The 18,361-nt window shown below is 36.8% G+C and overlaps 1 protein-coding gene across 3 annotated transcripts in view; it reads left to right on the forward strand.

The window, feature by feature from the left end:
* The window catches only part of LOC150108542 (uncharacterized), a 174,186-nt gene that overhangs the window by 35,712 nt on the left and 120,113 nt on the right, over positions 1 to 18,361 (forward strand). For all 3 annotated transcript variants that reach the window (XM_090390830.1, XM_090390831.1, XM_090390832.1), the window contains exon 2: positions 8,646 to 9,351. In XM_090390830.1, coding sequence (XP_090246956.1) covers positions 8,769 to 9,351 — 583 coding nt within the window. In that variant the 5' untranslated portion in view covers positions 8,646 to 8,768. The remainder of the gene's footprint in view (positions 1 to 8,645; positions 9,352 to 18,361) is intronic.

An 18,361-nucleotide genomic window follows, 5' to 3' on the forward strand; every position in this document is an offset into this window, starting at 1 on the left:
AGTGTGCTCTTCATTATTGCTGTACATCCTTTTAAAACTGGTTTGACTCAAGTGATTCAGGGAATTCAGAGAGAGTCTATAATTTTTGGAGTGCTATTAATTTGGAGAGAATTAAAAGATCGTGTAACAAACTGTTACTTCTATTTAAATCATATATCTGAATTGTTCAAAAAAAAAAAAGATTTGGCCAAAGCGTAGAATCTTCTTAACACCAATACGTCATTCTTTAAATTTCATCACTTACTCCAGCATTACCACACGATATTGCATCAAGCACGTGATGAACTTACTGTTTACAGTGCGAATGTCATTGCCATCGGTTGTACGCAATTACGAAGTTGTCAAAATACCTTGTAATCGAACAGAAAGAATAAAAAATATCGTGTCAAAGATCTGAATTTATCTAAAAAAAACAGTCTGAAGTATTTGAATAATCTCGGAACTTAGCAGCTCCAAGAACGACAATTTCTATTTTTAGAAGGAATAAAGAATATAAAACACAAGACCTTCCTAACCCCCGAGAAAATCCTTCAGTGGCGAGGGTGTTTGCAAGAGGGAACAAAATATTTTTAAGCACTTTTAAATTTTTTTGTATTTAAAAACAAACCTCAAGTTTAATGAGCAACTTACTTACTACTGTAGGTTGTAATCCTACCTACTGAAGTACGTAGGATTACAACGCATCCTACGTACTTCAGTCGGTCTTGACGATGCTCTTTGGTTGGAAATAACAATGTTCGAATCCCGTCTAGGATGCGAAGAACCTTTATCAGGACTTTTCAGCTGAAGGTAGATAAGCCGGTCTCATATGGAGGTGGAAAGGTTTTGACCAAAATGTTATGTAGATAACATAAGATGAGAATGGGATGTTTTATAATAATTTTAATATATTAATTTTAAATTTTAATATTTTAAAATTGATTTTAAAAATGAATGTGCCATTTTTAAAATCCCTGCGTCGAATCCTCCAATTCATCTATTTAATCCTAATTACAAAATCCTTGTTGACTAGTTAATCAACAAAATTTAATACAGTTATTAATAAATTGTTACTTAGATATTACATCTCTCGCCACCAGGGACACTTTCTCTGAAATTACTATTTTAGAAATACTCACCAAATCATGAAAGAGTGTGTGATAATTATCTTAAAAAAAAAAAAACAGTAGCCATTATTTTCAATTTCAAAGGAGATTAATTCAAAGAAAGGCATACTTTGAGACTGCTATAAATAAATATTTATAATAACTTTAACGGTTGAAATTTGAAGTTCGCATATGATCATTGATTGATCATATGCGAACTTCGGTTTGTTTGTTTTTAAAACAACCAAGAGGTTTTTTTTTTTGTCTAATTGCATGATTTTGAAAGCATTCGGGAAAGCCTAATCAAGTATATCATAGCATGATTTAACTTCTAGCACTGAATATTTTGACACAAGCAGTATAGCTGCACTTAAGTTCAAGCATTCTGTTTATCCGAGGATAACACTTAAAAAGAATGCACCAGGCGTTCCTAACATTCCTTATTAACGTGATCACACTTGGCACAATTTGTAAACAGGCTCCGAGAGGGATGTTGTTGCTACAGAATACAAATAACTTCATCCTCCCCTTCGTTTTTATAGGAGCATTTGGTTGCTGCTAGCAATAGCCTTGAAAGAAAGGACGCAGTCCCACATGATAACTCTGAGAGATGTTATCGAGTGTAATCTTATTAAAAGCCCGTGTTCAACACGAAAAGGAAATTGACAGATATAAAGGCATCCGGTACTGAAATAAAATATCTTCGCATACATTATATTTAATTAAACAGACATAAAAAAATGAGCAAGATACATGCCCATTTATTCACGACCACAGTGGACAAGTTCAATAAATTCTAAAATAAATAATAATAATAAAACGCAGTAAAAAAAAAAAAATATATATATATATATATATGACAGAATGATCATTGACTCGGTTAACATACATAGTTTTATGAAAAAAATTGAATGACTAGAACCGAGATTTAATTAAAAAGGTTTTAATATAAACACACTACTAGTTTCGGCCTGTAACAGCCTTCTTCAGGTGACATTATAAAAGAAAAAACACTAAACATTGAGGGTTAAAAGACTATGAACAACATAGACAGTCTTTATACATAATTAGCATGAAAACGTTGTAGTTGTATTTGAAGCTGTTCTTTCATTTGTTGCATTGTTGGGAGAGTGCGTGCTTGCTGCATCACGTGAACGCCAGTACATGATTACAGCTGAATGACTATCTGGGAGGTTGTAGCTTAAGTTGTTATTTAGATGAACAGGATTGAAGATGATTTCTCTCGATCCCACAATTTTTCTCTCTATTTCGTCACTGCAACGGAAGATGTTAGTAGATTTTTCCCAGCAGACTTTGTGACTTTGGTTATCATCATTAGGATTAGCCGAGAAGAGGATATGACTTGATAATGCACTTGCTCGCTGTCTCTTGTAAGTAATGTCTCTCATGTGTTCTTCCATACGCATTTCGACAGATTTGTCTGTCTGCCCGAAATAAGGAATATCGCAGTCACATAATATTTTATATACGCCAGGGTATTTGAGTTGATGATGACAAGGTTTTGGGTGGCTAATTAAGGAACGGATCTTTGGAAGTGGAGTGAACAAGGTTCTGATATTGTATTTTTTTAGAACTTTTGCTAATTTATGTGAAACAGTACTTATGTAAGGAATAGATATATTGCTTTTGAATCTATTTGTTTCTTCTGAGTGATGTCTAGGAGGATTAAGAAGGAATTTGTTAATGATATTCTTGGAATATCCATTAACTTCGAAAGAAGTTTTCAGATGGTTTATTTCTGTAAGCAGTTCATTTGGATCATCAAGAAGAGAACGGGCTCTATGTCCCAAGGTGGAAATTATTCCAAGCTTATGAGGAGGGAAATGATGGGACTGACTGTGCAGATATCTGTTGCACAGTCAGTCCCATCATTTCCCTCTGCCTGTATGTAGCCTACCCCAAATAGATTACTTCTTTCTCCCTAATCTTCACATGACACTTTTACGTTAGAGGTCTTGTGATCTCTTATGTCAGGGGTCAGTAAAAAGAAAAAAAAAACGTTCCTATAATGGACTGAACGATTATTGCATCAACGAACGACTAACTTCTACTCCTGCATCCAATTTAGAAAAAAGTTGAATTGATTACTTTCGATAACTGTGTCTTCCTGATAGGTAGTCAGTGAGTGATCGATTTAAACGTTTAGTAACTAGCATTGCGATGGCCGTTGAGAGGTGTTGACGCAATGTGATATCTGCCCAGGTGCTCTGAATGTCAAAGTGAAGAAATTCAATCAAGCGAGGGTAAACGGCGGGAATAACTATGACTCTCTCTCTTAACTCTCTGGGAATGAAGCCAAAGAACAGCAGTTTGTGATTAAAGCGTTGCATTGTTAAGGTATCATTTCGAATTAAGTGGCTTTCTTTTTTACTGTCTCTTGCTGTTTCGCTAATCGGTATGTATCCAGTTTACAGTTAATCCGATTTTTAATGTACACCTCATTGGCTCCTACTTTATTAAAAATGTACATCTTGATTCTCGCCACGCATGAGGTGCAGCTGACTGCCAAAGGTGTTAAAAACATTAACCAAACTCTGACCAAGGTTGTTCCTTCTCGGTCATTAGATGCCATTAAAAGTCATAGGCACAAAGCTGCATATAGGGGTCGAAGATCTTGCTGCTCAGATGTCATCTGGGGTGACGGGTAATATCTTTTTACCTCACGTTCCCTCCTTGTCATCTCCACCTCCATCTTCGAGCCTTTGTACAGCTGTTGAAGAAGTTGAAGTAATTGCTCGACTGACGTCATCATTAGAGCAACCACCGCATTCCGATTACCAGCATCACCGTCTCCAGTCTATAATCTTGTCCTTTTTGGGCAACTCAGATATTACTGATCAGTTGGACAACTATTTATATGCTGTATTTACAGAGGTTCGTCCGTCTCTTCAACGTGCTGTTACACCTAACTCTTCACAACCTGTGTCTCACAGGAAAGAAAGAAAGAAAGAATATGCAGCAATGCAGGCCCTCTTTCGCAAGAATAGAGGTGCTTACGCCAGACTCATCTTAGATGGTGCTTCTCCTCCACCTCCTGAAGAAAACCACCAAGACTTCGTGGAGTTTTGGAGTAAGGTCTTCTCCACTCCACCACCTGATTTTCTAGATGAAGATTTTTTTATACCAAGGAAGTTAATCTCCAATGCAGAACTATACAAACCAGTTTCAATCCAAGAAATTAAATCAGCTTTTCCTGCAGATTCCTCTGCCTTGGGGCCTGATGGTTTTCCAGCTTCTAGGCTTCGAAAAGTCCCTCTTCATCTACTTTGTGATCTAATGGACTCTTCTTAGCAGTAAGGTGATTCCCAGTTATCTACGAGTTTCTAAGACAATCTTTATTCCCAAGAAGGATAACTCAACTCATCCCTCTGACTTCCGTCCGATTACTATTTCCCCTCTCCTGCTCCGTCTGTATCACAAAATCCTGGTTAGAAGGCTTCAGAAATTTGTTGAACATGACCATAGGCAAAGTGCATTTGTCCCTTCGGATGGCTGCGCTGAGAATGTCTACCTTCTTTCCTCCCTTCTTTCTGATTCCCGATGCCATCTAAAGCCTCTATACATGGCATTCCTGGACCTCCAAAAGGCCTTTGATAGCGTCTCCCTTCCTGCTATCCGTAGAGCGCTATCTATTTTGTAGGATGTCCAGAATCTTTTCTTTCGTATATTATGGAGCTGTATTCAAATAGCTCCATTACTATTACAACAGGGTCTCGGGCGACCTCTATTCCTGCGGTGCGGGGTGTACGCCAAGGTGACCCTCTATCTCCCCTTTTCTTTAATTGCGTCATAGATGAGTTCCTTCACTCAATTCCTAAACATATAGGATACTCTATTGGTGCCTCGTTAGTTAATGCTATGGCCTTTGCCGACGACCTCATTCTTGTAGCCTCAACTGAAGTAGGCTTGCAGGAACTTCTCGCCCAAGCAGTTGACTTCTTCTCTGTTCGAGGCCTCTCTATTAATGTAGAGAAGTCCTGCTCCTTAGCTCTTGTCCCCTCTGGCCTTGACAAGAAACTTAAGGTTGAGGGTATACAGTTTTCCCTGCACGGAAGGCCCCTGCGTTCTTTGACCATCCTGGAGGAGCGGAGATACTTAGGTGTCATATTCACTCCAAAGGGGGAGGTCTTCTGTTCTTTCTACTTTAGATGCTGGGTTAGTTTCTTTGAGGAAAGCTCCTTTGAAACCCCAACAGAGATTATTTCTTCTTTCAAATTACCTCCTACCCCGCCTTTACCATAAGCTGGTGCTTGGTAGGACGTATCTCTCAGCGCTGTCCCGAATGGACAAAGCAGTCCGTGCAGCCGTGAGATTGTGGCTCCGAGTACCGCATGACACTCCTACATCATATTTTCATGCTGGTGTGAAGGAAGGTGGTCTCGGAATCTCATCGCTAAGGTGGTTGATCCCACGTGTCCGACTGTGCCGACTGCGTAAATTTGAAACATCTACCTCTCCTATTTGTAAAGAAGCCTTTTATAGTTCTCTAATTCAACAGGAATACAGACGTTGCAAGACGAGGGACTTGGATACTTATGTAGAAACAGCTGCATTAGAACGTAAAAGATGGGCATCCCTTCTACATAACTCCGTGGATGGTGCCTCTTTAAAGGAGTCATCTTCACTACCTCCCCAACACCAATGGGTGAGAGATGGTACCAGACTCCTCCCTGGATACGAATACATTGATCTCATAAAAACGAGAATAAATGCCCTGCCAACTAGGACACGTACAGCAAGGGGAGTGAGCGACGATAGGAACTGTAGAGCAGGATGCCAATATGTTGAGAATTTAGCACATGTTGCCCAATGTTGCTTCCGTACCCATAGAGTTCGGGTACGTAGACATGATGCCGTGATATCCATCCTTAATAACCGCTTTAAAAGCAAAGGATGGAGGACCGCGGTAGAGCCCCATTATCGGACTCATGTTGGGATTCGTAAGCCAGACCTCGTTATGGAAAAGAATGGCTAGGTCTGGGTTGTGGATGCCCAGATAGTTGACACAGGACGCCCACTCTCTTATTTCCATAGGAACAAAGTAAACTATTATCAGCAGAATGAAGATCTTGCAAGCCAGATTCAGAAAGAGTATGGAGTCGCTCCAAAATTTACTAGTGCAACTATTTCACTATATGGAGTCTGGAATGGTGAGACTTTTAGAGATCTACAGCAACTTGGACTATTATATAATGACATTAAAATACTCTCTTTAAGGGCCCTACAGGGCACACTTGTGGCGTTTCGATGTCACCAGAGAATGACGAATTCAATCGCGAGAACAGGCGTTGGATAAAACTTTCTGTACTAGGCTTTCGCCTACTATCTCATCCTTAGGGATTAGAATGAATAGCGTACTACTGCGCTGAATCAGTAAGAAGTTAAATAAATAAAAATAAAATAAAAATAAAAAACTATCTGGGAATGAAGCCAAAGAACAGCAGTTTGTGATTAAAGCGTTGCATTGTTGAAGCTGTTTCGCTAATCGGCATGTATCCACTTTACAGTTAATCCGATTTTTAATGTACACCTCATTGGCCCCTACTTTATTAATATAAATGCTAAGCACTGGGCAGTTGACCACACCTCATTAGACACGTTATATTTGACTATATATCGTTTTGTTCTCTTTTGAGATTTGAATGTTACAGCCATTGAACAGCTGGGTCATTCTTCGTACAGCTCAGTGAAACTTGCGTTCAGTTCAGTTGCACACAACTGGCTGACACCTAAGGCCTAAACATTTCATGCAGCACTGCCTGATCATCACGCCTCTTTTCCTCCCCCACCCTTAGGTTGTTACTTTAATGGAGACAGTTTATCTCATTACTAGCTTTGCTGTATGACATTCTATCTTAATATATCCACAATATTTCCTTTATTACAAGAATCGCCTTAATTCGAAGTTATTCGAATCTTTTTTGTCTCAATTCTCAATGTCTCGACTAGGCGGTTTTGACTTGGAAGAAGTTCCGCAACAGTTTAAGAATTATGAAGTATAAAACATTTATTTATTCGTAAGAACATCCATTTCATCCCAATGTCTTTTTGGTCATTTTCCGAATAATATTTCAAACATTACTGCATCCTCTGGTTTTCCACAATAGGCGCAAATCACGGATCCTAGTAAGATCATTTTTATAGTTCTGCTATCCTTTCATACGGTCTCGTAAAACAGCGTAAGAATACAAAACTGCCGGTGTGTATGGCAGAAAGGTTGCCATGCGTATGAGAACTGGAAGATTTCTTGACGTCAGACGGTAGTATTAACCTAAGTTTCTTTTACTTAACCGCTAGGTGAAAAGATTGGAATCGGTAGTGTAAGACGTGCCAAGAAAATCTTTTTTGCGCGTCAGTTGGGCACACGTGCTCATGATATGTGTATATGATATCTTTTTGATCTCAATCGGCATTTGGTTGTTTTTTAATATATGAATACGTGACGAAACATGAAACAGCTTTTTTAATTGTATTTTTCTATAAATTGTTACGTCCCCTCCTGTGCTGTACCGTAGGAGAACGCCCCTTGCTCCACCCTAGTTACTTCGCTATGTTTCTGCCTAGTATTCAAATTCTCTACATTCTTTTGCGAGGTAGGATGTGGGAGGAGGTTGCATTTGTTACTGAGAATAACGTCAACAACTCTCTCATATCCTTGTATATATTTACACAATTGGAAAGACGTTTAAATTCATACTCGTGCATCATTTTTACAGATCATCTTACACACACACACACATACTGTTTATGACGTTGCGTAATGTTATATAAATCTAATAAAGATATTTCATTTACTAATAAGGACGAGTATTTAAAATGAACTATACTAATACAAACACACCAGATGGCGTTGCTAATAAGCTCGGGGTGTGTATTTGGATGACCTGAATAAAAGTGAGTTATCACCGTGACAAACTATTTCCATTTCGTATTGAATTACTAACAACGAACGTTTACTCGGGGAAGTTTTTTCACTTAGCCGACATATTTAGGTTAAAATACCGCTCGTGCTAAATCTCTGCACGTCAATTTTGCCTTCGTCAAACGTACGTGATATTAATGGATGCTTGCCACATCGTAAGACGTCTCCGTTAGTTGAGTGATTATGATTGTTGGCGAACACTTCCCGCTTTTAATCCTTCTCTCTGTCGAAAACAAAATACCTCGTCATTGCTTATACATTCTTTTTTTTCGTTAAACTATGAATGTTTAACGAAATAAAACTTCATCTTGTGTCAACAAGATGAACCGTAGTAATGGTTGAAATACATATAACTTTCGCGTTGAAATCTGGGCGAAAATTGAAAATGTAAAGGTAATGTTCATATGAACATGTAGTAGGCCTAGTTACTGAGTAATAACATGCATGTGTTCTCCTTGCCATTTGCCTGTTTGCTGGTATAACAAGCAATAATTATATAAATTACAATAAATTCATAAAAATCTATGTACAGTTATTTTATGTATATATTCTATTGTCAATGATTTAGTAAGAATATTTTTTCAATAATAGGTTCATATCTTTCTTTTTCTTTCTAGCCAGCGCGCCTGTGAAATGATAAGGAAGAACTGCAAATCGTATCTCACTGGATAAAGCGAGAGAAATATTTGAAATAATCTTCCAGCACTCGTCCGTTAAGTGATCAAACGTTTCTATTTAACATGACCGATATAATGCAAATTAGTGTCGCCATGAACGTACAGCCTTCCGACGGAGACCCGAATTCAGTAATCCATTCAGAAAAAATTCTCTCCGAAGAATGCGCCGCTTTTGTGAAGCAGATGGTCGGAAGCAACGATCAGGAGGATGTGGTAAAAGAGGAGGGACTTTCTTCGGCACACGACCCGGAAAATACCGAAATACTTAATCCACCCAGTGACTCCATTCAAGATTCGGCTAGCGGAACATCAGCAGAGGCAGTCAAAGCAACCATTTCATCGAATATCGAGGAAATTGAAGTAGAACGGCGACGGGTCATCGACAGTCAGATCGTACGCAGCAAGAAGATTGACCGCTGGGCTTATTCCGAGGAAGTAGACTGTAGCGGTCTTGGCGGAAGTGGTGGCAGTGCATTCCAGCGCCTACGCCAGATGTCGCCACCTGAAGAACCTCCACCTCCTCCTCCAGCTGCTCATGAAAGCATGCAAAGGTACGCAGAACGCAAACGGCAACAGCACCACATCCCAGTCGAGATGTGTGAAAACGATGTGGATTTACGTGCTTCCTCGTCTTTACTGTCGACAGGTGAGATGCTTTAATCTGATAAGTCAGTGCTCTTAAGTCTTTCACTCATTTGTACGTTTGAAGAGTTGAAAATTATGAAGTAACAGTGAGAACTAGCTCATTGTACCTTAACCCCTTGCTCATTAAGGGAGACTTTTTTTATCATTAAAAAAATAGTTCACTTCAGTGAGCCCTTAGGAAGGTTAAATGGGGGGATGCGCATAGACTAGTTGACACGCGAGAGATAAAATCTAAAACAACTGGAAATCGTGTCAACGTTGTATTAACTATGTGTTAATGCATTTACAATATTGTTAACATATGAAGCGGTATTTTATTTAGTCTATAAAAATATATTGTTGTGCTTTGCTTCATTTTTGTATGTAAACGAATATAAGTTTCAGTCACTTTTTTTTTTTTTCAAAATATTGTTACTGTTTTTCTTATAATCACACAAGCTCTAGTTAATGAAGAAAGTGAAACTTTAAAACTAGAGCCATGTTCTTCCTTTACTAGTTTCATGAAAGAATTCTCTAAGGTAATTTTATCTTTTTCCAGTTATTATCATTTTCGAAAAGGATATATAAACGATCCAGCACATCAGACTTGAAGTTTCATAAATACTTATGAATCAACTCTTTTATGAAACTGATGAAAGGTCAAAGACTGGGTGCTGAATGATGTATTCAGATGTATTCTTGGATTTTAGTCTGCTGGGATCTGAAGCTGCTTTTCTGATAATTAAGTAGCTTTGCGGGCATCTAATCTGCTATTATTTTATGTTGCATGGTGCATTAAGCCTGACTTAGTACTGAATATCATGATGATGTTCTTCCATCCTTCTGATATCTTAATCCGCATATACCAGAGATTTTGTATGGGTAGAAGATCAACATCAACAGATCAGTTTTAAACCTATTTCTGCACCTTTTTATGTATATTATCAAGAGCGAATAAATATTTTGAATAAGAAATGTGAGAGGCGGTGCCATGTATTTATGATTAATCGAGAAAAAGTCAGTCCATTGTACTTATTATGGAAAAGCCGGATGATGATTTTGTTAGCTTCCAGAACATAACACAACACTTCAATCTCCAATTCTGTTTAAAACAAATCTTAAAAGAAAGTCATATGTGGAATACCGTTCCGATGTGCATGTATTTTGTTTTTTCTTCTCTGCTGAAAAATAAACCATGAACAAAGTCAAAATTTGTGTACATTGGTTTAAACCAGAATTCTGGTTTAAACCAATGACACAGCTTAAAATTCTGTAATTACAAGCAATTACATTGCCCTCTAGTGGCTAAACTAGTGGCGTGGAGTAGTCAGCTACATTTTGCATAGATGCACCGACACAATTAACGGTTTACTCAGTCGATCCGTTTAATTTCGGATTAATTTTAATCGCCTAGGATTATCACAATTTCCTAAAGTAATTTAAAATCACTTTCACATTTATAATGAAACAATTTGTTAACAAGGCGAAAAGTTTAATGCAGCTGCAAAAATTACTCCTTAATATGCGACATATTTAAATAATTTAACTGTACAAACGTACAGTTTGTACAGTTAATTTTAATTTAAACAGTTAAAAATTGTTACTGTTAATAGTACAACAGTAGCCATAAATGATTACGTTTGTTTTTCACTAACGTAAAACTTGTGTTACAAACTTGTGTACGTTTATCAAGATTCGAAAGATAGAAGTGATTTGTATATTCAAAAACAACGTGAAGATTGTATTTTTTTCGGAAGAATCCTCAATAATTTTGTTTCTTTTGTTTGGGAATCATCGCTTCTTATGTAACTTCAGAGAGAGAGAGAGAGAGATGCCGAGATAGGTACTGACCTAAAATGGTGATGTGTGTGTGATGTCAGAGATGCTTTTAAGGATAATTTTTCAGGACAGCCTTAGAAGAGGTAACGAGCACGGAGATAAAAATCTCCGCATTGAGAAGGCTACATTTAAGAATTAATCCTCGGCTCGAGAATAAAAAAGAAGCCCTTGCATCGCCAAACTTAGAAAAAGTAAGACGAAGGGTCCTGAGAAAGTTTTTTTTCATCAATGTCAATGTCATTGACATTGATGAAAAAGATAGAAATGTTCCATCTGATAGAACACTTGAATAGCTATAAGAAAAAAAAAGTTTTAAATGAGTTTAAGATTTTTACAGCTTTGAACATGTTTCCATGATGGCACTCAGTGGCCAAATACTTTCGGTGAAGCAAACATAATTCATTTCATTCCATTTAAGAAATTGGAGCCATCAAAGAATAAGGAGTTACTGATGAGAATTATTGTCGGAAGATTTTAAATGATGGTTCAATTTTTTTTTAAAATGGGTTTATTTAAAAAACGTCAAGTCACTTTAAGCATTAATTTAATTCTTTGGCGTGTACGGTCACATCTCGTGCTGTATTTAATCCTGTATAAGTGTTCAAGAAGGTTTTCATTTGCCTGTTTTAATACAAATTCTTCGCTTTCCAATAGAATTGGGTTTGTGAACAATTAAAAGTAGTCTGAAGTTCACTTTTTTTCTGAACGTAGTATAAAGTTCAGAAAAAAAATTCTAACAGAGATTAAAACTTTGAACTACGTATGTAGTGCAGTCTTCCTTTAACTTGTCAAATCTTGATTTAACACTTTCCTCTTTTTCTGATTTTTCCACAGAAATGATGAAACCTATCTATAAAATAACGGGGATTAACTTATCTAGGAATTAAGAAAAGATACAGTTTCTTAATCAGTTTATTCAGATAACAGTGCTTTTCCATTTTCAAGTTTCTATCGTTTTAAGATCGATTCTGGAATACGACTTTTGTGCTTAAGTCAAGTTGAAAACATACTTTCAGACCTTGTGACGTATGCCCGCTTTGCTTAACAAAGAGTCCTGAAAACGGTGACCTATCACAGTATTTTATTCCGCTACGATGGTCATTAACTCGATACACAGATCAACTTGCTTTATTTATTTCTAGAAAAAAATATATTAGCAACGGAAAAACTAAAAGTGAGGGGAGAAAAAAAAAGGAATATTTTTGTATAGCGCGCCTCATTTGAAACTCCTTCTCGCATCACCAGTGAGGCGTGCTTCACAGCTCGAGAGCACACCGTATAGGATTTCAGTCATCTAATGGAAATGTTTCTCAATCTCAACCCTATCGCGAACAGGTAAGAATTATAGTTTTTATTATAGACCGGTAGTTTCTAGGCTTCAATTTTTAGAAGCAAGCTCTCCTCAGCTCTAAACCAAGCCCGTTGCAACGTTTAAGATATCTTAGTTTAAGATAGCTAAGCTTTATAAATAAACAGTTTCTTAGCGTGTTTATAGAACACGTGATTCGCCCTTTAGTTAGAAAAAAGCCAAATAAGTCTTAAATGGTTTTTGTCACTGACTTAGGGGATATTTATGTGAAATTATGTTTCAGTAGAGGTCAGTTATCTAAGGAGATGAAAAGGTCTTCCCCCCCCCCAAGAATCCTCAGCTTGCAGCTTAAAGAATTGGAGAACTAAAGATACATTGGATTGCTCTCTAGGTATCTTAATTTAAAACTTCAAACACCTGAATAACTAGACAATACCTGGGCCGACTTGATGAGAGATCGGCTCTGCAGGCATTGTCTAGTTATACCTTTGGATATAGTAGTAAATATGGTTGAATCTTCATTTCAATTTAGGTGCGATGATGGACATATCTGTGGCATCTGGGATATATTATTACTATTTATTCGCACACATTTATTCAACTTTTAAAGATAAAAGTTGACTTTTTAAAAATATACTTCTCGGATGTCTTTTTCTTCTCTTCCGTTTACTAATTCTTCTGTAGTTTTATTTTATTTTTTTTTTAAATTATTCTATTTTATTTTTTATTTCATTTTTCTCCCCGAGAATTGTATGTTCAACTTTTGATGTATTTACGAACTACTTAAGAACATTCGTTCGAATGAATACTCTTTAAGACAAACTATCAAGTACGAATCAGCCATGATTCTGATTTATGTAACTATTTTATTTTTCTTCTTCTTCATTTTAAGTTAGCATAATATCCGTATTCTTTTTCACCGCTTGCAACTCCATTTAAGCATACAACAGAACACCAAGAAAAATTAAAGAAGAAAAAGAGGAAGTAACATTAGAGCTAATACTTGGCAGGAAACCATTTGTAATGTTTAATAATCATCACAGAGATACTGACAAATAGCAATACAAATTGTTTTCTTCTGTGTTTTCTTTTTACTTAGTTGTGGATCATTACAAAGGATGACTCTGTTTCCCACGCGAACTTGAAATTAGGACACTCAGGTTAATGGACCTTAATAATAATCTATTATAACAAAAACATTTCAGTTAAAGCCGTGTAGCCTATAGCCAAGGCTCTGGTGTAATTAATCCTTCATTACTTTACTTCGCCCATGGTCACAGTTTCAGTTAATAGTCTTAATAACCAACTACCGTTAATCAGCGTCATAGGAAAGGTTTCCATACCGTGCTACGAACAAAATAGAACTCCTTCGTTTAGTTGGGTCGATTACATGCTGTTTTTAAATGATTGTATTATTTCTTTGTTTTTAAGAGGTGCTCTGTAAGCTAAGAAAATGACTTCTGCTGTTCTTAATTACTGTGACTGTGTGAAAGCAAATACTGAACATGAAGCTGTGAATAAAACATTGTTAATTATGGTCCTCATCGTCATACTTTTGCACAGAGTTTAGTTGTGTTGAATATTAAATTTATAATCGACTTGTTTTGTAATCATTTCAATCATGGACTTATATGCGATAGCAGAGGGTCTGAACTTGAGGATTCAGAAGAAAGAACGAATTGAATGATATGGTGCTCATAAATTCGATATCTTCACGAAGGGTGGTCATTGCAGGTATTTGAGATTTGATATTTGATAAATGAAGAAAACGAACATCCAGTGCTTATTTCATTTCTCATTCTCACTTGAAAAACCTCCGGAATGAGTGAAATTCATTTGAATAATAAAAGGATAAGATTAGCGAAAATATAATCAATATTATATATATGGATTAGCAAGAAAGGAGATCATTAAGTAAAGGAATTTGCTCTTCTGATTCCTTCCAATAGACTGTCTGTGGCGTTTAATTCGTTTGAAGTGAGAATAAGGAAATTTTTTTTTTTCTTCAATAGTGTAACTACTAGTTTTAACTCGTTTAAGATTAAATAAATCACCAAGTAAATAAATTTACAGTATTTTATTTTTGTTGTTGTTTTTAATTCAAATTTTCGTTTTACAAGATTTAATTCCTTCATTATCACAATAAGTAATGTTAGAGATAAGCAGCAAATATCATTGCAGATCTTAAGGCAGTAAGTTATTTTCTATTTTTTTCTTGGAGTAACGGGGTAGATATTTCGCTGAAATATAATACTTTCATTGAATCTTATTCTGCACTTTCATACATCTGTGTGTCACCCTAGTCACTTCGGTAACCTTTCAAGGTTCCACCAATCTTCACAATAGAACTGAATTTGTTGAGAGAATCGCATTTTCACCATCATCACCACCACCACCACCACCGCCGTCTTGGTTGCATTTGACACGAACTAATGTCTTCTCAAATTTCAGTTTCGAGAAGAGACAAAAGTCACTCAGATGAAGTCAAGTCTGGGCTGTATGGTAAGTGGTCAACGACAGTGACACAATGGTGAAGCCACCACTGTGTCATATTAAGCTTTTGCTTGCCAGGATAAAGTACAATTTTTGCATTATTCCAAATGCAAAATCTGAGTACTGTTATTAATATACTATCAACTCAAGCGCTCAAAGAGATATTGATGATGCCAGAAGGCGCAAATTCTGAATGCATTACGTCACTAACCAGAAAATATTTCTATTTATCACACACAACTCATCGTTAAATAATACTGTTTTTACATTCTGTTTCTCGTCAACAACGGTAATCGTCAATCACTATCAATGACTCTTTCTGAGGTCAGAAATTCAATAGCTGTACATTGCTCCATCCACATTGTCTTCACTCTACTGTATTTCATTTTTAGTGCTATTCAGCGACGCCTAGTGGTAGAACTGTGAAATTTTACAACATAGTACAGGAAGGTCTAACAAATGAATGCCAGTTAGATTACACCCTCACATATTGTTTTGTAAAAAATAAGACAGACATTAGTATTTCAGCATTACGATATTTTTTCATCTTCGGTATTTAAATAATTCTTCCAGTGGTGCTCTAAATAATTTAGAATTAGTATTTTCTTGTTCTCTCTCTCTCTCTCTCTTAATAGGAAACCGATCACGTATAACACTGCAATGATGTGCACATACATGGATAAACTGTATTACAAAATCTTACGCCCAGATTCTTGAGTGTTTTTTTTTTTTTTTGAGAAAACATAAGAAAAGAATTTGAAAAACATTTGAGAAAAAGAGCTGGTTCTGGAGGTTGAAAAATATCAGGTTTATTGAAGTTAGTGACATATAGTTTGGTAGAATTTTCAAAGATAAATAATTTATACTCTTCTTCATTGAGTTCACAACATGTGTTGGATTGACAGAACCGGCGTGAATGGCCACTAGACTCACGGATACGCTAATCAGTGATGCCGTTTGGAAGATGATTAAAATGGTCACAGTTTGGCTCCCTAAAATCCTTTTGATTCTCCAAACTGCTAATATTCAAGACATGCATGATTCTGTTATTTTTAATAACCTCCTAAATTTTCTGCACTAGTGAATTAATCAATTGTGAATTCATCCATTAATTGGCCCGTGTAATTAATGGATTTGTGCGTGTGTGTGGCCAAATAACATATATTTACCAACAAGATTACCATTTGTTGCCTGGAGAAACTTGGAATTCTTCCATCCAGATTATGCGTTCTGATTACAGTGTAAACTGTAGAAAATTCGGTTTTATTTTTCATGCTGCTCTAAAGTGTTTTTCGCATTACTTTTTTCTTTTCCTTTCAGAGAACTGCTTATCTTTAGGGTGTGTCTCCATTACCTACATAAAGATATTTGTAAGCACACTACCATTTGTCAACTATACATTTTACGCTTCACTTCCCATAGAGGTTTTCGTTACGATAAGTGTGTGACATATTTCTTAGAGGCTTGAATATATCACAGTAAATTTCGCAATATGTTTGTCCATTATTCATGAATGTTTTCCTTAATTTAAGGTTTTCTCACTCTCATTATCCGTCTAGACGGGCTATTTGATACGCTACATTAGGACCCAGTACGCCAGGTGCACGTGATCACTTTAATGCGTTCCAACATCACGTCATAGACGTTAAGATCACCTTCATTTAAACCACGCTCTCCACTGATCTTTTCGAACTAATTTTTATGGAGTAGGTGAAAGGGAAATCGCCTTTACCCACAGCGGAATGCCAACTAGTCCACCTACTTCATCGCTTTGGCGAAGATGTTTTAATGTTCCACACTGATAATAAGCCGTACTGCGTGGAGCACAGACAGTTACTGCCGCCCTGTTCATCGCCTACCCTTTGTATCCCCATTGTGAAGGCTTTCTTGAAAAGGCATTCCGTTTTTCTTTTTAATTTTGTTTCGTTTTCTCCGTTTTTTTTTCGAATAAAACTATTGATGCAGGTTAGTTGAGCAGTTGCATTATGTATATTTCTCTAGCCGTACTGATGTTGTATATGTATTGGTTGAGATTCTGGCAAAATCAACTAAGATTGTGAGGCAAGTGTATTAAAACTGTTGTGTGTGTGGCAGGTATGGTTGGCCGAGTAGTTAGCGTATCCGCTCTCCAGCCAAAAGGCGGCGAGTTCCAATCCAACTATGCGTACAATCTTCCAATATGGAGTGTTATACAGAAGTAGATCCAACCCTTCCGCATGGAAGAGGCCTTTACCAGCAGTGGGTAAGATACATCTGAGTATCATCACTGCGTGTGTCTCTGACTGATTTGCTAGTTTCGCTGGATGGGGGAGAAAGAAATCGAGTGTCTGGAAGAACAATCATTTCTTTACTTATTAATTTATTATCAGTTAAAAAGCAATTATGAAGGTTCAATTATTCAAACATGGACGAGATTCGAACCATGTTTTCTCCATTGAAAGATTGGCTGTTTTGAGAAGATGATGAGCATGGTTTATCTCGTAATCCTCGTCTGTGTTAACAGTCTTAATCCTAAAATGAAAATGCAGAATTCATAGGTTTGCAAATAATTTATGCACGTTTACTCCCTTGATACTGATAGTTCCACGTTTGAATGCCAAATCTTATCCAAACATCGTTCCAACCATCCTCTGCTAATGTTTGTTTCAGAAGAAGAACACTGCGCAGCGTCACAAGGCACACATCATTCAAAATTATGCAGGAAGCACGAGGGAGAGCCACCGAATCCCAATCCATCTGAGCATCTGTGAGATTCGGCAGCTAGCTCTTCACGACAGGATCTGCGCAAGTCAGCATAGACTAATTTATCTGCGGAACGCTTTCAAAACGTCAGGGAGTCTCATGCTCGATGCATGTTTAATGAATTGGCCGCTCAGTGTTATAAGTTAATAAGATGGGTATTCAGTTGGCTGGAAGCCACGGTGCTGGTCATTCTTGCTTCTTTTTTTTTTTTTTTTCCACTGCGTTTTACTTTTATCCAGAGGTCTGGTTTCCTTCATTGCAATAGTGCTGCCACCTAGCGAAAATTAATTTCGATTATTATTTCTATTTTTTTTTTCCTCTAAATTTCTTCTTGCATCTAAGACGTTCACTATATTCATTGTTTTTAAAATATGCATGTAATTTTATCAAAACTTAGGCATAACATAAAACGAATAAAGAATTGATTGTCTTGATAGAAGTATATAAGGAATGAGATTTTTGTTGTTGTTGTTGTTGACAGCTAATGCACTGATTGTACCATGTTTCACTTCATGAAAGTTTCCTTCAGATCAAATCGTAAATCGTATTTGATTTTTCAAAAAGGGAACATAAGAAGGGTGACCGTCTCGATTGCAGAATGAAGGGGTTGCAGTTGGGGTGGGGGAATCAGGGAACGTAACAAATTCCT

This window comes from Typopeltis vanoorti, chromosome 3, assembly GCF_054136105.1.
Source record: "Typopeltis vanoorti isolate ZY-2024b chromosome 3, IOZ_Tvanoo_1.0, whole genome shotgun sequence".
Taxonomy (NCBI): Eukaryota; Metazoa; Arthropoda; class Arachnida; order Uropygi; family Thelyphonidae; genus Typopeltis; species Typopeltis vanoorti.